General features: G+C 30.6%; 1 protein-coding gene and 1 long non-coding RNA gene across 4 annotated transcripts in view; one reads left to right on the top strand and one right to left on the bottom strand.

Moving 5' to 3' along the window:
• The window catches only part of LOC118200749 (uncharacterized), a 178,424-nt gene extending 168,069 nt beyond the window's left edge, over positions 1–10,355 (top strand). For 2 of the 3 annotated variants that reach the window (XM_035372713.2, XM_035372714.2), the window contains one exon: positions 8,031–10,355. In XM_035372713.2, coding sequence (XP_035228604.1) covers positions 8,031–9,184 — 1,154 coding nt within the window. In that variant the 3' untranslated portion in view covers positions 9,185–10,355. The remainder of the gene's footprint in view (positions 1–8,030) is intronic. The other variant, XM_035372715.2, reaches the window with a different exon arrangement.
• Positions 1–27,012, bottom strand: part of LOC146993383 (uncharacterized) — a 295,011-nt gene that overhangs the window by 97,216 nt on the left and 170,783 nt on the right. The gene's annotated exons all lie outside the window — the stretch shown is intronic.

Below are 27,012 nucleotides of genomic sequence, written 5' to 3'. Positions count from 1 at the left end.
TCTATTATTTTGGTCATAATATGCTTCTGCTTGTCACATTAGGGAAGAAAACAAAGTAATATTTTGGTAAATAAAGAATTTAAAATATTTCTTCTTCTAGCATAAGCACTAATGATGTCGTATTCCTATACTTTTGTTGTGGCTGAAAATTCCATTGGAAAATAAATTTATATTCTCAAAAAACAAAGCATTTGCGCATCGTATTCATTCTAGTGTAAATAGCAAAAGAAATTTTCTCTTGCGCTTCTCGAAATAAATTCAGCATTCAAGTTAAAAAATGAAAAGATTTAAGCTCTGAAAAAATATTTCATTTTTGTATTACTGAGGTTTAAAAAAAGTATTAAATAAGATGAAGAAAAAGAAAAAAAATAATGCGCGCGGAAATTTTGAGAAATTTTCTGCATCATAACTCTAGGAAATACTTGTTACTCAGTGTTCATTAAAAGCTGGAGAACTGCCTTGATGTTCTCTTAAGATATTAAACTTACTCAGCCGAGCTCGTCAGTCATCACAATTATTTGCATGAGAAAGTTATTAAATCAAGTATTAAAACTTAAAGAAATGCGTCCTTCATACAAGCAGTAAATTATATATGAAAGGAGAATATTTTCTTTTTAGCGACCTTTTTTTTTTTTTTTTTTTTTTTTTTTTTTCGCCAAGCACCCCATCAGTTAATAAATTCATTGACAGGAATAAAACGAACTAAATGTCACGTAGATTGATATGTATTTTTCCGGCACACATCGTGCATTTTCGTCTCTTTTCTTATATTCTGGGATGTGCCTCTTTATTTGATTTGCACAAGACGTATAAAAAATATATATCCCCAAATTTACATTTTAAACATATTAAACACAGTAATCCAAATATGACTGTGGTCCATTTGGAGCGGCTTCGAGCGCCGGGAACTATGCATAAAACATGTCTAAGGGAAGAAAGGGGACATAGAATTATCCGTGAATAGAAGATGCAGGTATTAGACTGATATATGCGCACGAGAAGTCGTATTGCATAGTGAGGGATAGAAGTAGAGGGGAAGAGAGTAGAGAGCTGTGCGTCAAATGATGTGGATTCACCGTTTTTGCTGATTCCATTTTCCCCATTTGGAACAAAAACTTGCTGGGATGATTTATATTTGATAAGACACGCTGGATTTACTTTCCTTTTACTTTGTTTTTTGCCTCCTTTTTTTCATACCCCCGGCAGTTCCCGTTCCCCCCTGTCGAGAATTTTCGATCTTAGTTATAATATTATCTGGCCCGTTTCCAGGTTATTCAAATTTGGCGTGTTACGCTATGATGAATAGGGAGTCCATTCTTCAATTTCAAGCTCTGTGTTTCAAATGCAAATCAGGTGGGTTGATATTTGAATGCAGCGCGCACTTTGTTTACGATTCACTGGTTCATCGCTGCGCTTGTCCGAGACGATTTCCCCGTCCCCGCCAACATTTTAACATTCGAAAGACAATCTTTCCCTTTAAATGTGCCGCATAAGATTTAGCTTCCACGTGTTCCCTCCGGTTACCCGAACACTAGTTTATGCAGTTCAAAACAAGTCGCAAAATGCGCTCTCTCGTATTGCGCTTGAATAAATATGGGAGATTTTATAAATGATTTTGTTGACGACCAAAGAGAAGAATAAACTAGACTGGCATTGCTTAATCTTCTGAAGGAAACAATTCAATCAGAGCTATATATTGCCCCATCGAATGAATTCATTAAGGGTTATTTGTGTTAATAAAGCACTCGTTTACATTTATGAATGCAAGATAATAATGTTAAACACAGATAATTTGATTTTACGAGTTAATGCAAGTGAAAGCAGGATAAGCTATAGTTCAAGTGCGATAAGTTTAGGGTAATGCGTTGAAACTCTCTTAACTCAGCTTCGCTTTCTAGAAATAAAAGTCACCTTCAAATAATTCAATCCACAGAAAGTTTTGATAAGATTATTCACTTCAGTGATTTCTGAATAATTATTATACTCATATATAGGAAATTAAAAATAATAGACTTTCAGATTTTCAGTTCTATAAAAAATACAACTAATCAACGAATTTATATTAGATTTCCCATACATATAGATGGCACGATTTGTGACATTTGAAATAAGAGTTCTAAAAATAACAAACTAGAACTTGTTTGTCCTTGTCTAGTAAAATCCAGGCCATGAAACAAGGCATAAATGTAAAAATTTTATGAAAACTGAATTGAAATTTGTTCATAAATTTAGGTACTTGTGTTTACTAAGAATTTTTAATTTATGATAATAATTTCCATTTTGAAATGTGAACACGTGAAAAAAATAATATTTTACTTTCGTAACTTTAATTGCTCAAACAACTATTTTTACCATTTTAATTTGTCTTTTTTTTTTCAGTTTTTGAAGCCCAAATATTAACTAATTAACAATTTACATCTTTACAGTTAAAAGAAAATGTTTCAAAATGTTTAATAGACAAAATTTTACATAGGTTAAGTTCAAAAGCAGTTAAGCATCATAAATTTTAATAAAGTTAAACGTAAATTTAAAACATTTGCTTACGTATTTACTATCAGGAGTAATGTTTTATTAAAACGTTTTCCAACTATACAGGGTGACCCATGATTCTGATCCCATAAGAAAAGAATAAAAGAAAATTATTAGATACTTTACTACAAATTATTTAGTTTATCAGTTTATTATTTTTATGGACGCTACGCAATGTCAATCCTATGCAGTGTCGATCTATGCAGATCGATCATATTTCGTACAACAAAATATTTGTGTATTCATTAACATTTTACAACATGCATGGAACTGAAGATAACAATAGAAGAATTTCCTTCTGTTCAGTCACTAAAATTTTAACAGGTTTCACAAAAATCACGTTTTTCATTGTAACTTTTAGGCCCACCAGCGGCCGAGCGGTAAAGTCGCTGAACACTGGTAGTTCGGTCCGAGGTTCGAATCCCGCGAACGGGCTGGCTGCACGGGCGTTTTCGTGGTTTTCCCCATGTGTAACGTGTATACGAGCCAGTTTCCCTTAGAAAGTCCTCCACGAAGGCATCCCTTCCCTTAGGCATATAGCCCTCGAGGCTTTGCCATAATCACACACATACATACGCATTATAACTTTTAAAATGTTTATAGATTAAATATTTTAAATTTTAAACATTATAACATTTGTTCATTTATTATTTTTTTTACGAAATCATTGATTAGCTCTTCTTGAAATTGTTGGCGGATGCTGCATGCTATTTACTACAGAATTCCGATCAAACTGAAACTCGATTTATTCTTTCTTCTATCGTACAATATAATAATAATAATAAATCACTTGGTCGATCCAATCGAAACACACAAAATTAGTTCGGATTGGTTCGGTTTATTAAGACTACGATAAAGCACACTATGACTATCTGCCTTAAAAAAAAAAAAAAAAAAAAAAAAAAAGAGGAATGCCTTCTTGAAAAACTTGCCAAAGGAAACTGGCTCGTGTACATATTACACATGGGGAAACCATGAAAACGCCCATGCAGAAAACTCGTTTGCGGAATTCGAACTCGAACCGAACTGCCAGTGTTCAGCGACTTTACCGCTTGGCCGGCTGGTAAGCCAAAATTAGTTCGGAACTTCAGATTTAATATTAACTGAAGCTAAAGTTTACAAGCCTTAATATCTTGAAAGCGATCACATCCAGCTTCTCAGATAAGGCTAGCTTAAATACTTATCATTTTAGCTTCCTCTTTTAAAAGTTGTCATTATATGAAAAAATAACTCTGCAGAGGAAACTTAAAAATGGAAACAGAAGAAAAGAAAAGTTTATTTCCTTTGCCTACAAGTGATTGAATTATTCATGAACGCTATATTTCTTCTTTCTTATACGTGAATTTGAGATTTATATTGACTTAAAGTTTTACTGTCTTCTTTTGAAAAGACGGATATGTTACTTCTGTAGTAAACTCTTTAACTTCGTCCCGTTTCTCTCCAAAAAAAAGATTCAGAATATTGCATTTTAAAATATTGGATGTTATTCTTAAATTAACTAATTTTATTAATGTAGCTATCTTTGTTTATCTGTGTAATATTAATTATTATCGTGTTTTCAAAGATATCGTGTGCATTTCACTCTGATTTTGAATTCTTCTAAAATTTTGCCGATGGTACATATATAATTGCAAATGATTCTTTCAAATGAAGTTACGTTTCATAGGTTTGTAAAATTTCAGTTTTTAAGGAAGATTAAAGAGCTAATTTATTAATTAATTAATGGCAAGAAATTTTTCGCTAGTAATTAATGAGAATGAATGAAACTTCAGGATTTTTATTTATAAAAATATTTATATTCATTGATTAAAAATTTATTATATATTGCAGTATATAACGATTTAAGATATTAAGAATTACAACTTGTAAATAAATAAATAAAATTACAAAATATTAAACTATATTGTGTTATGAGAACCTAACAAATGCTACGTGTTATTTTTGATAATCTATTAAATGATTTTGATTTACAATAATTTTGATTTTATAAGTTATATTACGAAATGCTCAAGTATCGGACTAAACATTTGGAATTCAGGATCTGTATTTTGGCTTTTCTCAACCTCTCAGTCTCAGTTACAAGCTATAATTATGATTGATACACAGATTGATGAAAATTTATGTGTAACTAATGCATGCGTAATACGTTATAATGAAGATGTTTATAAAAAAACATAAGCTGTTAAGTTTCATTCGGAACAAATAGTTAATGGATATTCAACAAAAAATACATTCCTTACTCCAGAAATGTTTGCTTTTAATTTGAATGACAAGATGCTGCGAATAGAGCTTTAAACCGAATTCATTTATCATTAGCATTTTTACTTGGTTTTTAAAATATATTGTATGCGTACGCTTGTAAATACACACCAGCATATGCTAAGATATAAATTCATTGGTTAAAGCTGAAATTCTAAAAACGTTCTACTGCTTATGTTCTTACATAATTAAAAACATATGCTTACTGAAAATAAAGGCCACTAGGACAAATCAACATAGCTTTTAAATAACTTTACTTGCAGTAACTGATATTCAGTACAGGAGTCCTGAAAATGTACAACCACTAAAAATTACGTATATTCCGCAATTTAAAATCTAAAAATAAGTAATAAAATTATTTTTAAACGGTATTAATTTCCATGCTCTAAAATGTGAAATAACTTGTACGAATTCTAGCAGAATTTTGCTTGCATAAAGCTATAATGAAAAGCATTTGCTGCCATTTTAAGAACTTCAAATTAAATTAGATATTTAGTGAAAGACGTAGCAACAGAAGTTACTTGATTATAGTAGAAGGAATTACTTAAATATTTAATCCTAATTTTTATTAATACTATAGGAAATAGGAAGAGAAAGTTCAAAGATTATTTGTGAACTAACTACAAGGAAAATAATTATGTAACTGAATATTGTAACTTTAATGCTATTTTTTGGAACAAGCATACAATCTGGAATGGAAATTACGCCACCGTGAGCCACTGTAGAATCAACAATATACTCCATAGTATCCGTAAATTCGTTTACCCTGAAATAGGATGAAAATGAATATGGAACTCCCCTTAATTAAAAAAGTAAAAGAATATTTGAATATAGTACCTCTTTTACGAGCTAAAATGACTTATTATTTTCGAAGTTATAATTATTGTTACATTTTAGTTTACTTAATGAAATTGTAATTAATTAGTTAAATTTAGCGAGAGTCTTTCGAATTTATTTCACAGTCTGTGAAATCATGTATACATATTTTACAATAATGAGAGTTTATACTAAACTAGTTACTTAAAACTCTGCAATCTACATACAAAGTGGCAAACGTTAATATGCCATTCTATATCATCTTAAAAAAATGTTTCAGGATATGCGATACCCGAAATATTAAACACCACTTTTCCTAGACTTCTCTTAATGCAGAGGCTTTATGATTTGGTTTCCTCTCATTCCAAAAAAATATCTTCTGTGATACAATGTAGCTTCAATTAAAAATAAAAAAGGGAAATTAAATGAATAAGAAAGGGAATTTAAAAAATCTGGAATAAGAGTAAAACTCCGAACAACAAATAGATTTCGAAAATTTTTTAACGAAGGTTTCTTAAAAGGAGGAAACTCAAATTTCGTGCATGCATTTCATTTTGTCTGAGTTCCATGAAATTTCTGTTTCAGCATTCATATCTATACCCAAAATTACCGAAATGATTAACTTGCAAAGGGTTTGCAATACTGTTATCATTTCATATCTGTCAGGCTGTATCTTATTAAGCTAAATTTGGGATCAACGAAAAAGATCAGAATTTATCTAGATTTAGGGCAGACAAATGAAAATTTGTCAATTCAAATCTTTTATATTCTCAGGAGCAGAAGTCTGTAAAATAGAACTTGCACTTATCTCAAATAAATATTTAAACTATAAAGCACAACTAGATTCTTTATGATTAATTATCGATCTCATTTTGAAGAATGTAAAAAAAAAATAACCATTCAAGGCAGCATAACACCTTAATTCTAGGTTTTTACCTTACATCTGTTATCTATGAATTTTAGCATAGTGCTTCGTACATTCCGAAAACAGTAACAGATTTTTGCTTTCTTTTTTGAATAGTATTACTGCACAAAAATGAAATGCGAATTTAGTGTAAAACTTTCTCTGTCAACAGACGGACAGTTTTATAAAGCAAGTTCAGTTACTTCCGTTAAAGTAAAGGTGCTCTTCGTAGCTTTCTGGTTGGGAAGTGAACTTTCTATGGATGTCTTCAGGTGTTATATAGACATTTATTTAATCCAAATAGGAAAGGAACTGAGAAAATGTAGGGAAATATTGCTTCAGTAGTTCTAATGTTCGAGGTTTCTCACAGCAAGGCTTCTAAATTTTAGAGAGGTAATGATATAATTATGCATGAAAATTTCCAAACGTATCTTTGAGTTATTATAAATTTTCTTTTCTTCTTATATCTCAGCTCTTAAACTCCAGGGTTCTGTCGATCATTAAAAATTGTAATTGTCTCAAATGGTTTGGGATCTATATAAGAACTAAAATAAGTTTGGAGAAGAGTGAAATATAATCTTACGTTGAACATTTGCAAAGGAACTAATATTTACATTCCTTATATGATCAAAGAAATTTCAACCGCATATTTAAATGCTTATATAATATGTCACCCCAAAACTTAATTTTTATAATAATTATAACGTTTCTGACAGTTACTATCAGATTTAAAATAAAAGACACAACTTTATGCAGAGAATCTGCATATTAGTTGAAATGAATCTTCGATTTTAAAAATTACTGTAAAATAGCAGTTATTTATTTCAGTTGAAATTCTCATTTCTGGGACTTTTTTCTTTTCTGTGTCGCTTCCTTTTGATAAGGTTATTTGCATTCCTATTACTTAAAGCAGAAAAAGACTGAAAAACGTATTCATTGGATCAAAAACAAATTCTAAAATATGTGTGACAATGGTCAGGGCTCATCACTGCTGCTGAGCTTTCAGAAGCATTAAGCTATCATTGAGTAGATGTGAGGAAATAGAAGGAAAGTAAAATATTTATACTAATCACAGATGGAAATCTCTGAACTCATTTTTATATGTGTACCAATAAACCTGAGAAAACCTTTTCATGTAATATTTGCACAGGTAATTATTTTTTAATATTGCTTTTATTTAAAAATCTTTTAATTATTTGTATTACATAAGCTATATCCAACAACGATTAAATTCGTATTAATATAAACAGTTCTTAATGCAAAAAAAAAATAATAAATAAAATATGAGTAGCTCTTGTGCCTGATTTTCAGAAGCGAGTAACGTTTCGAACGTGTAAAACTGGTACAAAAAGTGTGTTTTCTGTTCCTCTATATTTAGTTTACTCAGTAAAAGAAAAACTTTGTTCCTTTTATAGAACACAATTTGATTACTTTGTTAATGATATAAGATATAGTTTATAATTAACTCATGCATAATTTATAAATTTTTCTGTAGAAACTAATAATGCTTTGTTCTTTTCAGGTGAACAACCATCGAAACGAGCTCGTACTGCGTACACTAGCGCACAGTTGGTTGAATTGGAAAAAGAATTCCACTTCAATCGTTATTTATGCAGGCCCCGAAGAATAGAAATGGCTTCCTTACTGAATCTTACTGAGCGTCAAATCAAAATATGGTTCCAAAACAGACGTATGAAATATAAAAAAGAACAAAAATCAAAGGGGCTTTATAATCAGTCTACAGAAAAAGAAATTTCCAGCACATTAGGAAGTGGAGCAGGTTCATCCCCTCTTTCTCATTCACCAACATCTACAGTAATTCCGTCAAATACGAATTGTAGTGTTGGAAATACATTAACCCAGTCTCTCAATACCGAATGCACACCAGTGCAATCAGTAGCTCCATATGGTTTGCATTCATCACCCAACTCTTGTTCAAGCATTAATTCCTGTTCCATTCGCGTGAATTCCGATATTTTATTAAGTTCACCAAGCAAATTGTCTGCATCACATCAGTCTGTGTTCAACACTTCAAATGGAAGTAAGTTATATCCTGCTTCAAATATGTCTCGAGGAATCCAGTACCAAAATGCATTCACTGATAAGTCAGCTTTTCCTCATCGTCATATGCAACATGAGTCTTCGTATTCTCAAAGTGATGCAGATAAAAAGCGTCTTATGTCATCTCCCTCTGCGTCATCTACGCCTTCTCACTGTGTTTCCACTCCACCTTCACCAGCGTCGCCATTTCAGCTTAATTTTAACCAACAAGCCTTAACTGATCCACAAGATAATCCTTTCCCTTCGGAAAGTGATACTGCACTGAAGAACAACGCCTTCTATTACAATACAGGTGTTGCAGCAAGGCTTGTTGTTCAACCTCATCCAGCGTGGGATCAAACTAATATGCATATGCCATTTCAAAACAATATGCAGAATTCTATGGGTTTACTGTGCACAGCTGTTGATTATACAACACCAAATAATGTTCGAGCGATTGTGAATAATTCAGCGTATCAAAATCAGCTGCATTCTGGATCATATTACTATCACCATCCTCAACAGATGATTGCTAGTGGACAGATGTCTCATGAATGGTTAGTTCCAGCTCAGGAAGCAAACAGAGGCCCGAAGTACACGGTACCTTCTTCACCACCCAAATTGGCACATTTATGATTTGCATGCAGAACACAAAGGTCTTTTGTCAGTGAAAAAAATATTATGTGCTATAAAAGTGCATTTTGGGAATGCAAAGAAATTATTAAATAGAGAATTATTAATAAATTGGTACATTTATGACTTGCATGCAGATCACAAAGCTCTCCTTTATTTGTGAAAAAAATATTATGTATTATTCAGTACATTTTGGGAATGCAAAGGAATTATTTTCAGAAAGAGATATATATTCCTGCATAAAGCGCCTATGTGCTAATATTGTTTATTTAAAGCGAAAGGAAGTGGTTTAAACAGAAATAATATTTTATTAACTAATCTTATATTACTCAAACAAGTTCCCACGGAGACTCTAAATTGTGCGAGCAACATACTCAGGCTAATGAATGAGCTTGAAATCCTTAACTCTTCAAACAGCAACTTATTAAACTGCTACTCGAATTCTTTCAAGGACTAGAATTCTCAAACTTAATTTTTTTAAATAGCATCAAAGACAATGAAACTAATTATAAAGCTATTATTTAACTATTTTATGTAAAATAGTGTGTTTTGTTCTTTACAGATAAGAATTATGAAAAATTACGATTTATAATTAGTGATGAGCATTTTATGTTTACTGATCACTTATTCTCGTTTAGAGAATAAATATCAGCTTCTTGTGGTGATATATGAAAACCGAAACGAAGAAAGAAATTCGGTGTTTTGTGTAAAAAGGTTGCTTTGACCAAAAATTCGTCCAGATATTCTGCTTTTGTCCCAAGATATTTGATAAAATAAAAATGCTTTGTTAATAATAACAGTATAAGCAATTTGTATCGCATATTTTATGCATAATATTAATAAATTTTTAAACTATTACAAGCAATATTAAAATTAAGCTCTTTGCTATATAAAAATCAATTTTTATTAAAAGGCAAATGATATATGTACACATATAAATCTGTAGGATTATACAGATTATACCGAATATCAAATAATGTTTAGATTTTTAGCAATGCTCAGTGCTTTGTTTTAAGCAGCATTAGTCTAAAATAAATTCTATTAGCAATTTACTTTAAATATTTTTAAGAAAACTCCACTTGATGCTAAAAAAATAATCTAGCATTTTCGTAATAGATTAAAAATCAGTTTATGTAAAATTTTCTGATCTTTAGATCAGAACTTCCGAATTCATTGCAAAACACTACAATAAAAGCAATAAACAAAATTTAGCTAATTTGATACAGTTATTTGTACCATGTTGTAGGCTGAAACATAAAAGCTGTATCTCACATTAATCACTTTCATGTTTATTGATACAAAAAAGAAGAGATTTCTTTTTGTTAGCCCAAATGCTTTTTATTTGGGTATAGGAATTTAAAATAAAAACTAAATTTCCTTAATTATGAAGATCTTGTAATACTCCATACTAGACATTACATTCTGTAAGCAAGAAAACAAAAGGGTTTTTTTAAAAGTATCTTTTACATCTCTTACATTTTTATGGTATATTTTCTACTTATCTTAATCGTCATTCCTTTACATTAAATATAAAAAAAAATTAAATTTATTATCGTGTAAATCAGGGTTTCTTAAATTTTTTTTCAGTCTCGACCCCTTTTTATCACTGAGATTTTTTCGCTACCCCTAGGACCCCATAATATTTATAAAAAATTTGTGGGACCTCATAAGTATTGCGCAAATCCGACACACGCGTGAGTGAATCTGGCAATTGGCAATTTTTTCACTTGTATTGTAATATACTATTGCAGTTTTAGGTTCATTAACTTTAATTTCTAATTTTAAGACATAGAACAATGTGAAAATTTTAAATAAGTAACAGACGAAATGACAGCGTCATGTGCAAAGCAAGGAAAATTAACGTTTATAGTATAAAAAAAGAATACGTCCAAACTTTTTCGTTTGTTTCTTTGTCTGCATACATTGTTTCTTTCTCAGATACATTGTGTAATTATTATAATAAGTTAAAGAAATATCAAAACTGCTAAAATTTTTGGCGACCCCCTGCTACAGGTCCCACGATCCCCTTGGGAGTCGCGACCCACAGTTTAAGAAATCCTGGTGTAAATAATAGACTTACAATTAAGTAGATTCATGAATCAGTTTAATGTTAGAATGTGCGATATGAAGTATTTTGGCACCACGTTCAATATTTGACAAAAGGAACTTTAATTAAAATTTACAATTATATTATTCGACTGAATATTTTATGTGAACCAAAAAAAAAAAAAAAAAGATCTCAAGAAGCATATTATTGAAAACTGTCTCAACAGAAAGAAACATTTTACTACATATCCATTTATTTCAATACTGCGATATTCAGTTTTTTTTTTTTTTTTTTTTTTTGTATTTTATGTATATTTTAATTTTCAAAAGCAGAAGGGAAAAAATCCTTCAGCGAATGCAGTGTAATGAAAGCTTAAGGATATTGATTAAAGAATAAACACATGTGAAGGATGCTTTGGGTAAGATTATGGAATTAAAATTCTTAAGCAAACAGGTCATGTTCTAAAAGTCTCATTTTCACCATTAAGTATTCCAGTAGATTCGTAAGTAACATCAGTCTGTCGTGGGTTTCAGCCTTAGTCAAAATCCAGAATCGTACCCACGTGGACAACAATTTTGCAATATGAGGACAACAATTTTGCAATATGAGGACAACAATTTTGGAATATGAGGATCCGTGATGGATAAAATGTGATCTTAAATCTATCATAGATAAACTGCCTTTTGAAGGGACAAACTAAACAGCATATCTGCATCTTGAAATTAACCATAAATGCTTAAACTGGAAAGAGGGAATGCAATACATAAATAAATCCATTATGTTTTTCATGCTTTTATGTTCTATTACGTTTTTATATTTTTCTATTATGTTATATACACTAGCTTTAAAAAATTCATAAGTATTTATTTCACTCTCAGTTTTGAAAAACTGAGATCATTTCGGAACTAGCACATAAAGAGCAGTACCCTGGCTCATATTTAAACCTGGAATATACCTTCTGCAAGTTCAGATGACTTACTAAAGTTGAGATACAGCTTCGAGAAATTTGTTTTTTAAGATTTGCTTACAGTGATTTTTCTTTTGATCTTGGAATACGAAAAGCCGGAATTGACCTTTAGCATTTTATAAGGTATTTTTCTCTCGCCTTACAGCGTACCTTCGTGGAGTAATTGGAAGTATGCCCGGCTTACAATTAAGCCACGAAGTCTCAAATGATCCAGACTTCGAATCCCATCAATAGTATTGCATATTTTTCCCGTTACCACCTCTGGAATAGACCTAGAGTCTACAAGCAGCGCCCAAATTAAGAGGAGGTGAAAGATAATTCGTCATTAACAGGGTTTGGCGATTAGGCGCCGGCCTCGCCAGTCGCCATTTATGTGGGGAGAATGTAAGGTATTTTCGCTCTCTTTACCGTCTGCCTTTGCGGTGTTATTGTTGGTTGCCTTCAGCTAGCAATCGTAAGGTCCAGAGCTCGATTCGCGACTAGGGTACTGCACATTTTTCACATCTCCTGCACCAAAATAACATGTTCAGTAATCTCTACCATTTTGACAACTGTTTGAAGCTCGACATGCCATGAGTGTCTGCAAGTACGGGCAGAATTCCTACTTTTCGTACATTTCAAATGAATTATCAATAAAGGCTTTAATTTCTATTGCAGTCTAAAGTCAGAACCAGACGAACAAATGTTTTCAACAAGCTTTATTCATATTTACGTTACGTCACATTTATGAATTGTGACTTAAGTGTAAGAAAAGTATGAGGGAAAAGGAAGAGGAAATCTCATCATGTCGAAGTTTGAAAACAATAAATGTAAAGTATAAGGCGGTACAGATATTTCGAAATATCTGTACGTATAGATATTTCTTTCCTTCCGTTATTAAATATCTTCACATTTAATAACAGAAGGAAAGAAAATCTGGATATGTATTGTATCTGTAAGGTCATTTTTCATTGTAATGAAACTTTCTTCTAAAAATGGTTTCCTAACTATCTGTTGTGTTCCTAACTATCCATCACTGGTGTCACTAGAACTGTTTAGAATATCACACGATTAACTATTACTTTACACTAGCAAAGAAATAAAGGCATTTGAAAAACACTCTCATCCCTCCAAACTGTAACTATTACTATATATTACGCACAATTTGCGAGCATAAAGCAGTAGATTCTATGATGATTTTAGAGCTTAGGCTTTGAATCGAAAGTACGTAAAATGACTTAAATTTATTAACATGAGGTCTAAAACGCTTGAGGGTTACTTGATTAAAATAAAGAGGACTTCGTAGAGGCTTTTCTAAACAAATAAATTGTTAGAGAACTTTTTAAAATTAAGATGAATAGTTAAAAAGGAAATTAAATATAAGTATGTATATAAACTGGTCTCCTATGGCTCAAGTCACAGTATAAGTGAGTATCTATTCAGTATCCTTTTAAGAAGTTTTATCTATCAGTATTTTTGAAGTGTAATTTTAGGATTTAAACCTAAGGGAGGACTTAATATTTTTAATCTACTTTCAAATAAAAATTTATAAAACACGGAAGCAAGTATTTTTTTATTATTTTAATTAGTAAAACTCATTTTGTATATCTAGAAATGTACATATTTTTCCTTTAAGTTAAAAATTAATCAATCAGCTTTGAAAATTCTTTATCAAAAGTCAATGGTATACCTTGAATACTAAATATGCATTTGTTTTTTCCCAGTTTCTCATTATAATCGTTAAATCTGATCAAATGAGGGAAAGGGAGAAAAAAATCAAGGAAGTAGCTGCCTAAAAATTTAAGCATGACGCCATGAGCAAGTAAAACACTTAAAAAAAAAAAAATCCGATAAACACAGACTGAATATATATTTTTTGTCATTTCCCCCCAGAAACACACCGTTTTCTAAATGAAAGGGGGGAAAAGGGAGAAAACGCATATAATCCAGAAGAACAGCAAGAGTACGCATGAGAAAAAGCACACCTGATTTCCATAGAAGTGAAGCCCTTTTTTCTAGCTTTGTGAGTATTTTTGAATATCTACATACTTAAATAAATAAGCCAGAGAAATATAAGCGAAGTTTGTACAGAAGTAAATTGCAAAGCCGGTAGCTGTTATTCGCTACAAGGAAACATCATAATGGAAAATGGAAGATAGGAAAAAGGGGGAAGAGAGAAAACCTAGCACATGACGCCCGGAACTCCCAGGGACAGGGTGCGTATTACCTTGAAACTTTCTCCAATTGTTGATCATTATTATCATTTTTTCTCTGAACTTCCATTGCCTACTTACCAATAATGCTGATAAAAGTTTTTTGAAAAAGCAAAAACCTGCAGACCCAGTCTTCATAGTATATATTACATCTAAGGATAACACACTACAGTTATACATCGCGCTCATTGGGTAGAAATTCTACTTTACATGAAATAAATTTTTATTTAGTTATAATTTTCCTTTAGCAATGCTTAATTAACTATGGTTGGTTATATAATAATCTTCAGAGGTAAGCAACTATTAAACTAAAGGAAGAACAATCAGATTAAATTTCTCGAATGCTGAATTACTATTTTAGTTCATATGCATTTATTATGGATTAGTGTGTCATTAATGAAGAAAATGTGTTCATATAACTATTAATTATATGATAGCATTTCCTTCAATTCCTTGATTAGCAATATTTTAATAGAAATTTTTAAAATAATGTTAATTTGAATGTGAATGGGAAATATGATGGTTAACTCTTTTAGCTCTTTTTGCTTTACATTGCAAGAGAAGACCAATAACGTAAGACATCTAATAAAGCTAATATTTTTGAGAGATTTGGCTTAGTTTCTCTTTTAATCTCTCAATCTCTCTCTCTCTCTCTTTATTATATAAGAGTATTTATTTGTGTATATTTGTCTTCAAATAAACATATATTGTTTCTTAGTTGTGCGTCTGGAAACTAATATACAGATGTCATTTTTATAACCAATATAGATCTCGTTTTATAAAGTTTTAAGATCCTGCTTCATTTATTTTCTAGTAGCAAAAGCGTTTTTAATGACTTTATTATAGGTAAGTTTTAATGACTAATAACCTAAAAGCCATAACAAATAGCTTTTTAATATGTTTATACTATCATCGTATTTATTGCAAAGATAATCTTTGAGGATGTAATATTACATACAACGTAAACTAAATATCCAGAACTTAAAGGTACTTTCTCTCATTAGGTTGCAAAATATTAATATTATAGCATAAACATCCAGTATTTTGATGTAATTTTCATCTTCAGGTTTCAAAAGATTAATGTTATATCGAAAACTAAATACATCCAGCAATTTGATGTATTTCTTCAAGTTTAAAAAATTAAGGTTATATTGTGTAATTCCTTTATATTGGGTTTAATATTGTTAATATTTTAATTTCTTTTAACTTATTTTATTTAATGTTCGAAATAAAGTAAATTAGGAAAAGTATTGATGTTAAAATAAAAACTTTGAGGGAACATCTAAAAGAATATCGTTCCCAATTCCGATATGAAAGCGAAAACTTTAAAATATATGAGTAGCTCATTTCGTATAGCATTAGAAACAAAATTATCTGTATTCTTGTTTAATATGCTTACTTTCTCTTTCTGTGTTCTGCTGTTATTCCTAGAAAAAGAAGAGAGGTCTTCCAATAAAAATTTAGATGCCTTTTTACATACCAGTTACCGATTTAAGTTATACGACTGTTTTCACGACCTTGATGCACGTCACTCGAATTTAAATTCTATGTGAGCTTTATTTTGATTTACGTAATCACATAAAATATGCATGTATAATAGCAACAAGATTAGAAAAATTCTAGCTATGAATTCGTCTCAAATACCGTAATTTGTGAAACGTCACATGCACCATGGTTTTCCTCGGTATATAATTGGTTTATTTTTATTTGGCGTATAGTTTCCTTTGTTCGTCTCTGATATGATTGCAAATTACTGTTGGAGCGTTAAGCATAAAAGCAGCAAATTTAGCATTACTGGCAAAACAATAAAGCAGTGCAACTGCATTATAATGCCCTCTGTCAATGGGCCTCTGTAATTTAATAGGTATATATCTTGTACTACTTACAAAAAGCATTTTCTGCTGAAATATATATATATAAGATTTTCCTGAAATATAAGTAGTATTTTCTCCTAAAATACTATTTAATTATTTAATAGGTATTCAGTTCAACCACTTGTGCAGATGTATACATCAGTAAAGAAAGGGTTATCATAAAAAGCAATAAACTTGGGATGGACGGTAAAAAATTAGCCATTTTTCCACATAAAAAATGTATAAGTTTGGTATAAATAAAAAAAATCACAAACTTAGATTTTACAGGTCTGTGTAACTTAAAAATGCAGGCAAATTAAAGAAAGCATTTTTATATCACATATCTTACATTTTGTAATCATATTTAATAGTTCTTCATGTAAAAGCTGAAAACATAAATGAAAATTACTTATAATCGCCTAAAGATGTGAGAAATCAGAAAATAAAAATATGGATGAAATTCAAAACATCTTTAAATACAATAACCAACCAAAATAAAGTCATAAAACATCGTTTTTAGTGGAGTTTTTTTAATACAGAACCTGTATTCAGTCATCTTAAGGAAACCGTTATAATTCTAATCAGTCAAGAGAAGAAAATAGACTATAGTAATGTATCATCTTAACGCATTAATTTATTTTACATCGGATAGGAAGTTTTACAAAGAGATTTAATTTCACTTTTCAAGCCGATATGCTACAGCCGTATACTAAGTTTTGTAATCCTAGTTTCAGAGGATTAAAAAACTATACTGTTTCAAGCCGTAGAGATAAACATATGGTTAAACTAGCGCAGAGAACTCTGCAGCAATTTTATCTTCTGGGATAATTTATAATTTAAAGTCTAACTGACTCTTAAACTATACCTTGTTTAATTTTACTGTGTTAGGACTAAACTAAAAGTTTATTAATGCCATGACGTAAGTACCACTAAATTAAACTTATTCGCTGCTCTTTGTGAAGTCTTTGAAATGCAACATTTACAACTGAGAAGTAAAATTTAATATCAACACAACTCTGCTTCAAATTATTCATAACCTTTAGGCACAAACGCTTTTTACCTCGAAAACACTCATTGAAATCAGCTGGAGTTAACGTTTTAGTGAGACTGACGAAGGAAACACAATTTTCGGGAAAGAATTAACCAAAAAATAAATGTTAATAAAAATAAATCATACGAATCGAGGTGTAGAAAATATATTTCGCATTATTGCATCAGTATAAACTTCTGATACGGTCTCCAAAATTTGTCACCTGCAGAGGTGAAAATTCTTTCCCAAATTTAGCTTGCCAAATTTACTGTTTGACTGCATTAGTTCATTTTAAGTGCATTTCCTAATTTTTTATGAGAATAGCTCAAGTATTCATTTAGATGATAATGAAATCCTCATATACATAATAACCGATATTTTTATGATAGTATTAATGGAATATTCTTTTACAATGGCATAATAAGAGAAGACAAACTCTACGCAAAAATTTTATTAGAAACATCCACTGATGAGAGAAATTATGTGAGAACTATTTAGCACAGATGCTATGTTTGTAAAACAGCCAAGTTGTTTTATATGAAATATGGATGAAATGGAAATGAGAATGCTCATAGACAGCGATTCGTACAAGATAGGAACAAACCATAGAAACCTTAAAACGCGAAATAAATTTATAGTTTAGGCACTTATTAATTTGAAATACTTTTCTATGCCTTCGGCATAGAAAAAAATCATTGTGTACAATAAATTTTTTACGTTATTAATTTAAATGCAATTTTTTAATACTTTCGCTGGTAGTTTCAATTACTTTCTTTACAAAAGTATACCTTTCCCAAGATGTAAAACTATATTATTTTCTCTTTTTCACATTTAAATAGGTGTGAAATTAAAACATAACATTAGATTTTGAGATTTAAACTGGGAAATAAAAGAAATTATAAGGTATTTTCTCCCTCCTTTTCAGCATGCCTTCGTGATGTAACTGTAGAACACTCGGAGCGTATTCGAGAGGTCCAGGTACAAGTCCCTACGAGAGCATTGCACATTTTTCACATCTTCTGCTTCGAAAAAAAAAATAATGACTCTACAAACTTCATTTCATTCGATGTCATTCGTAATACATTCAAAAATGAAAAAAAAAAAATAATAATAAGTAAAATTCATTATAGCATGCATCAGTGCATTGCAGTGACTAATAGTCTAAAGATGGTAAAGGTACGTTAATGAACATTCCTTTAAATGCTAAAGGCTTTGTTTGATTTATCTATTCTCTTATCCATTCAAATGCCTAAATGTGAGTGGTATTCTTTTCGCGAGATGTAATTCCAGTATTGCCCGAAGGTCTTATTCAAATGGAAATTGGATAAACAGAATTGTAACTTATAACCAAATATATACTGTTTTGGAGTTATAAAAATATATCCTATTTAACTATTACTGTACACACGTATAAAATAATATCCCCTCTCTTCTTCAATTTCCTTGGAAGTAAGCTTTAGACAGCTCATTTTTGCCTGTTTTCACGAGAAAATTAAATTGTCTTTTATGTTTTATGTAATAATACTTTCTGTTTTCGTTATAAAACAGAAACAGATTGGTGCACCTTATAATTAATTCAAATTTATTGTAGGGAATTTTAATACAAATTTTATTCAATTTTTTAGCTGCACTCTGCGAAATTGCATGAAATTCTTCTAACTACATAAAAAATGTGAAAGAGAAAGAAAATTATTTACAATATAATTTCAAAGATTTATTCTTATTTCCGTTTTTATTAAATTAACGATGAAGTTTACAAAAAATACCTGCTGCAAACAGTTTTGTAATAATGACCGAAACAATTTTGTAACACATTTTTTACTGAATAATAAGAAGAAACATTACATTTTAAATTTCCTAAGGAAAGTTTTCTGAACATCTAGCAAACACCGGAAGAGCAAAACTAGTTAAAAATGCCATCATCTATTATTTTTTTCCTTTCTCTTTCTAACCAAAGCTTTTTTTTTTTTTTTTTTTTTTTTACGAAAATATGGCTTTGTTCGGTTTTATTTGAATTTTAATGACCGAAAATATAAAATAAGGCAACCAAATCACTTGGTAGTAAAAATATTTAAAATTAACCAACATATATGAGCTTCTTAAATCGCTAGAAGTGTGAAAAGTTAGAAGTTTAATTTTCTACTTAAAGGTGTATGAAATTCTAGTAAAGATAGGAAGGGGAAATCTCTGGGAAATATATTATTTTCTCCAAATTAGCTTCAGCAGGCCAGCACGAAACTGATCCAAGTCATTTACGTGGTTGAGCGATGTGGGAAAATTTCACCCAATATTAACGATATACCGAGGGAAATTAACCGTAATCAGATCCATTATGGTAATTGTTAAAACGCAACAGATGTCATGCCTGCCGAAAACGTGAAATATAGTCCAGGAGTGAAACTTTTTGTTTTCTTTTTCCAAGTTTTGCACACCCCACAGCGTAATTTCCAGTTATTGCAGCAGATGAGTTTCTGTCTTGGGGAAGAATCTATATTAAAAGGCAAATATTCTGCTTTTGTGTCTCATTTTGTAAAAATATCGAGCATCGCCGGTATTAATGATGCCTCAACGACCAATATGGTAACTTCACATATATCATCAATACTCGAAGCGCCGCCGAGGTCGGCCAGAGTGGATAAATGTTTTAACGCGAAATCTGCTTGGGGGAGTGGGGTAGCATTGCCAGTGAAGAAATCATTTTGCCATGATAGAAAAAGAGCATTCACTCTTGATATTAAACAGAAGATTGATTAAAATACATTTCAGAATTAACTGGACTTGGATGGGACATTTTAATGCTTGTAAAAGAAAGTAATAAAAAGTTGATAAAATCTTTCTTCAATTTGGAAAGAAAAATGAAACTTTTACTTGCTATTAGGACTTTTGGCATTATAAAAAGAATATAAAAAAAAATGAAAAATTTCCATTTGATTAGTAAATATTTGGATTAACAGTGGTTTGGAATAAAGCGATTTCAGAGAATTACATCGATTGTGTTAGTAAATATTTACTGTAAAGTTATTGCATGGTATTCTCAGAATTTTCAAAACATAACGTACTCTACATTTAGATGATCAGTTTTAATTTTATTGAGAAGAGAAAGTACATCGTTAAACGTTTATTTTGGTTTATTTTGTTTGATTATTGTAAAACATGCGAACCCTATCTGACTTATTGGGGGACTTTTTCCTGGTGAACTTTCTAAGTTATCGTTACAAGAAACTGTAAGAAGTATTAAAATGAACAGAAGTAGATCTACTACTGGTTTCATATTATGGAAATTAAATCTTGTTTCTAATAGCAATTTTTATAAATTAGAAAATCTAACAATGTAGAACGCTGTTTTGCGTCACACCATAAAGCTCTAAATTTTTTACATGGTCCTGGGCTAAAGCAACGAATCGAATCTGGTTACCAATTACAGAACTGGATTTATACTTTCGAATTTATTAATGCTGTAGTTTTAATTCAGAAATAATATATGCATAATAAAACTGATTGAGAAATATGTATAATTCAATTGAATAAACTAGCCGGGAAATCGATATAAGGACAAGACTAATTGTTGTACGATATTTATTGCTTATTCCCAGACAGTAGCCTAAATTTTAATATGCAATAAATAACATAATTTTATGTAATGCCTTGGAGTCTAACGTAATAGGTTTAATATAAAAGCATATGAATGCAAATGAAGTTACTATTTGGAGCAAGACTGTTAAAATTATTAAAATTACTACTCGTTAATGTTTGAAGTCTGCCTCAGAATGCATTGATCGCAGTTGTACGTTCTCAGCTTTGATCCCTCCTAAACTAAAGGATTTGTCTATAGTTCCATATCAGACTTCAGTCCATGCGTAGAGTAAAATAATCCATTAATTTTCTATTTTTATTCTATGTAATGTGTTTAATGTACCCTCTTACAGGGGCTTCTGAAGGTATCAAATCGACTTTTCTGAAAATTACATCAAATAATAATCTTGATATTTCGTGTTCTCCAGTTCATCGATCTAAAAATACTATAGTTGCATTAGGCAATATAAAGAAAATTCTTGGTACAAATAATACACATGGATTGTTAATTTTAATTCTCTTTTTTTCAATATATTTGCCGGGTATAAATAGCATTTTTCTATTTCAAAATAAGTTCTTCTAATTAAATAATTTCTTGAATTAAATTTTTGCCCACATTTTTATTATAAAATTCTACATAAAATTACGATTGTTTTTTAATTTAAATTTTTTCAGTTTTAATTTCATAATATCAGACTGTTTCATAACTTTTACATGGCCAATAAATTAAAAATGAAAATAATTTTAGGAATTTTTAAAAATATTCCTTCTACAAATGAAATAATTGTATCAGTTAAAGTAATGAAGAAACTATACATAAATGGTAAACTTCTTTTTTATACTTTTTCTTCTGCTGATTCAGAAAACATTTTTTTTATTCCCCTCCTTAAAAATCTGTGTAAATACTAGGAACTATATTCATCGCTTCGTCTAAGAATTTATCAAGTTGTAATTGCAAATATGTTATATCTATTTGCAGGGCCATTTTTCTATCTTTTATATCTATTGTACTGGCAGTATTTTATATCTATTAGCACTGGCACTGATGTAATTCTTTTTGTTTCATAGCATGTGGTAAAATATTCTTAATTTTGTATGGTACTGAAACCCATACACATAAATTTAATTTTAACGCCCTATTTTAAATTACGGATACTACTGCGTTACCTTTACTCGCGCCAATAAGTTCTTAAAAGACCGTAAAGATACGTATTACGAATAACGATCAGAACATTGACATAAAGAAATTACTAAAATTCAAGTGTCTTCATCAAAGATGCACAAACTACGTATTGTAATGGTTTTCAGTAAAGCAACACAAAAGTGGCTGGACCTTGTGCTGGCTCAGTTAATGCCAGTTTAGAATTAATCATTAAAATTTGGGCAGTCGTACGCAAATTTACCGTTTTTGAAAAAGTGCCATCGCCTTTACGCACGTTTTGTGATTGTACGTAAAGGTTCCGTGGTTTTATTTACTTCCTTGCTTAACTAATTTTCAATTAAAGGGAATGAAATCGGGAAAAAGAAGCCTGCTCTTTATAAAAGTTTCTTTTTTGAATTAAGAATGTTACACATACGAATTCGGGGACTTTTACGCCAGTGCACTCTTACAAAGATTTTTGTCTTTTCGAACATTGCCCTACCTACATAAAAATGGAGGAACTTTTATGAAAGAATGCCATATACTATTTTACAAAAGAAAAAAGCGAAATGTGAAAAAGCAGCAAAACTTACTTACTTACTGTCTACATAAAAAATTCTTGTATGAGTAAAACGTACCCCCCCCCCAAACTGTGAAACCGTGTAATTTTTAAAAATCCCTAGACGGAGAATTAAATTAAATAAAAGAATGCAATATTCAAAGTAATTCACGATAGTATACTTTCATCAAAAGATGACCTAGTGTAATCTTTTTTAACTACTTCACAAATTCCTCAAGCGCTTCTCGTCTCACTCAGATAGCTCACGTGAAGTGAGTCACGCATGCGATATAGGGCCAAACACATACTACAATACTCGAAGTTCTTTCTATATTACATATATGCATGGCATAAATTTCTTTCCCTTTTCTTTGAACCACCCACTTCGAGAATAAAAAGGGTGAAAAAGTGGGTGGGATGGGAAAAATTTTCATGCATCAGTTCCCTGCTTGCACGCACTTGCAGGGGAGCGAACCTTGTCATTGCCGTAGGCGGTGGAATAAACTTGAAAAAAAAAAAAAAAAAAAAAAAAAAACCTATTTGAATGAATTTTGCATTTCTTTCTTCCCATATACATACATATATGTGCATTCTTCTTTCTCTCTTGCATCTGAAATAGAAAGAGAAATGGTCGAAGGGGTGGAGTGAATTGCAGAGGATGGGGAGCCCGGTAGCGAGGCCGTTGGCAAGAGCGTTGTTAGATATTGGTTTTTATTTCCGATTTCAAATGCTAACAAGAAGAGCTTCGGCCGGCCTCCCAGAAAAGAAAAGCAGCAAATAAAATAAAAGAAGGAGAGAAGGGAGAAAACTATAAGGGTAGAAAGGGAAAACCGTTTCCAGAAAATGAAAGAAATGAAATGGTCGAAGGCAAAATAGGAACAAATGAAAAAAAATGGCATAAAAAAAAGCACAAGTATTCTGCGTTTTTGGACGCTGATCGTAGCACTGTAAGAAAAGAATGAACTGCAAAAAGTATGAGTAAAAACACAAGTAACCGCTTACCACAAGAAGAGTAGGGCCGAAAGAAAAGAATTACCAAAGAATGCATTTTGCGGCCAGCAGTGCAAGAGGAATCTTTTCTTACGAGGCCCTTTTTTCCCCCAACAAACCCTGCTCTAGAGGCTTCAGTGCACTTCTACATGACACGATTCTTTGTTTCTCTTGCTCTCTGTTGCGTCTTTGGTACGTAAAGTTCCTAAAGAGTTGAATTAGAGTAAGACGATATTCCAACTCATTATCTTCTTTAGCAGCAAGAGAAGTACATTGAATTTCTTAGAGGAAAAAACACAGTAAAACTCTAAATGTTAAAATTTGTCATGTACATTTATATATGCACGTATCAGTAATGTGTATCTATAAAATCTATCGTGTGCACTTCACATATGTTTCTCTAAATATATTAAAATACTCTAAGCAAATATTGAGGCATTTATAACTATGTAATTTTTCAATGATGATAAACAAAAAGAAACGTATGAAAGGGTGAATTCTTTTGCGCTGAAAACTAAGCAAAAATAAACTGAGCCTGAATTCTCCAATGATTAATATTTCGAATCAGAAGAGGTGATAGATTTATCGGAACATTCAATAATATCAGAACAACTAATGAAATTAGTACCGAGTACCTTGAAGATCATTCTCATTATTGGTCAGGTATATATTTTCATAGGATTAAAGTTCCTGTAAATCGATGCAATATCACCTAATGCAACTGATCAGCATTGACAACAGGATCATAAAGTACTCCACAAACACGAAGGAAGAAGAAGTTACGAAAATGGAGATGAAGAGAAGAAGGAAATCTAATTAAACTATATCACTACTAAAATATTGGTTGAAAATATGTGATATGTAACTAAACTTGCTCGTATTTTTCTTGGAAGTTAAAATGAAAAACTATCTATAGAAAAGATTATTTCAAATTTTTTTATAATTTCGAGTGAAAGGTGAAGTATACAGCTCCGATATTAAATAACCGTCTTTTAAGTTACCGGTTCACAGAAATGATCATGACTTCTTGAACCTTTGGTACTAGCATTAATTAATCACTTTGTTCTTCCGATGTTTTCTTTTTGAGTCTGTGTGTCATTTCGTTGTTATTGTTCCACGTAAGTTTACCGCACCCTATCATTTACACCTACGCCAACTCCTCTACCTTTATTTTATCTTTTAGAAAATCTTTTAGAACTACATATATAAGGCGAGAAAGTCATGCTCGGAGTCTACCATTACCATAGATTTAACACCGATATTTATTGAAAATGTTTTCCAATATTTATTGAAAATATTTTCCAATATTTATAAAAAATATTTTATGCCCTAGCTTAAAGTTTGTGATTTATTACTCACTTAAAAGGAAAAAGAACTCGGAATTATCTGAACTATTTTAAGTTAATGTAAAATCATTAAGGGATCTTTCGCAAAAGAAATTAATCCTGTTAAATGCAAAGTCTTATTAACAATAAAAATAGGTTGAAAACATGAAATTTTGACGGACAGCATATATAAATTACTGAAGGCCAATTAACTACCTGATTTTATTGAAATTTAAATCCCTATAAATCTAGGTAAGAAAATTAACCTTAGATTGTCTTATATTTTTAATAAAACTCTGTCCAGTTAGAGGATGTTCAGATAAGTCCCTCGTTTTCAGAAATAAAATATTTTTGCGACTTTTCGCTCTTGAATAAACAAGTCTTAAATCTGATTTTATTTTTATCGATAAAATTTTATTTAAAATTCATGCCACGGTTGCTTTGATGTTGAATTTTAAATTTGTTTTACTATAATTTTATTATTTATTAATATTAGTTTATTTTTTAGCATTTTAAACTTACTTATTTATATATAAAGTTCTCTTGATTTAGTTGTTTTGAAATTTGTTTGTTAAAGTAATGTCTTTGTAGAAGAATTTCAATGTAAACTGAGTCCTATGTAAGTTACACATAGGTAAAAAAATGAAATCTTCTATGCAGCCATCCAATTCGCAAGAATTCGAATCAGAATCTAACTTCCGTTCTTCATTGCATGGTGTTTTTGGCCCCTCTCAAGTATTTTTTTTTTCCAGTTTTTGTTTAAATTCACTGCCTTTCAGATGTTCGAGTTCATTGGGGGAGGACGAGAAACTGCTTGTGTTTTAGGCTTTTCAGCGAGAGTATGGTTGAACCTAAATGCAAAAACGCTTGTATACGATGAATACAAATTATTACATAGTCCAAGTATGCGTTGCTGTACATTACATAGTCCAAGTATGCGTTGCTGTACTCCAAATAATTGGATCGAATACAATATGTGTTACCTAAATTCATTTGTGGGAAACAAATTTTGAATATTGACAGCTATATACTGATGTCTAGCATTTTAATGTACTTGTACAACTCTTGAAAGAAATAATTTAATTTCCTGCTCGGTCGGTCATTTTCCAATAACTGAGAGGATAACATTTTCTGTATAAAATGTTTTCCTTAAAGTTGTTCGAAGAAAACTTCTAATAGATCTTTTGAAGTATTTCATATTTCTTTCATATGTGTTAAAGCTACTGTTTATAAAATTTATTTGATTTCATTAGCAGCAAATTTTTATCCGATATTTCATTTTATTGTTTCAATGAGAATATTCTTTTATCAAATGGAAACAAGATTTAGCGAAATTTTCTCAAGTTCTTATATAAATCGTCAAATATAAATAAAAACATATTATTTATTTTCCTGCATATATCCTAGTATTTTGTGCAAAATGAGTGTTCCTTCTTAAATATGCATCGCTTGTCCTCAAGAAATTCGTAAAAATTTTTTCCTCCACGTATGGCATGTTTCTGTCCGATTGTTCCTTTTTTCGGAATGAAAGAAGAATCATTTTATTTATTAATGTCAAGCCTTTTTCAAATGTGCATATCATGCAGACCATTATCAGGTCACATATTGCGCTTTATTTTATAACTAAATCAAGCAGTTTTTAAGTTGCATTGTTTGTCGTGTGGCCTTAATGTTTTGAATAGAGTTTGCGTATGCTCATAAGAAGTGGATAATTTTTCAGCTCTAAATTTCCTGCATAGGAATTTTAAACCTACTCTTCCAAATTTTCTGTTCTTACTACAGTTTCACCGTATAATCGTCTTCACATTTAAAGACTTACGGTTTGAATCGAAAGCACTTTTTTCTACTTGATACTCCATTTTCATTTGCATAGCAATATACATTTATTGCTTGACATAAAAATTTTATACTTTGCTTTGTTTCTAAATATTATTTAATCTCTTAGATCAAAATATAACTCTAGAATTTTGGATGAATTAATAGAAATAAAAGTTCATATGTGAAGCTCTAAACGGAATTCGAATTCCTCATATTTAACATTCTGGTCACATTTCTATATGGTTTTATTTTTAAAAAAAAGTTAATTTGTAGTGAAGATAAAAGTAAATCTTAAAAAGCAATATTATTTGAGTTCAAACAAGACCAGAGTAATGT

The sequence above is a fragment of the Stegodyphus dumicola genome, chromosome X1, assembly GCF_044657685.1.
Source record: "Stegodyphus dumicola isolate Sdum_Otavi_A_Nest chromosome X1, ASM4465768v1".
Taxonomy (NCBI): Eukaryota; Metazoa; Arthropoda; class Arachnida; order Araneae; family Eresidae; genus Stegodyphus; species Stegodyphus dumicola.
Note: the sequence above shows the minus strand (reverse complement) of the source record. Positions and strands in the feature narration are given on the sequence as shown.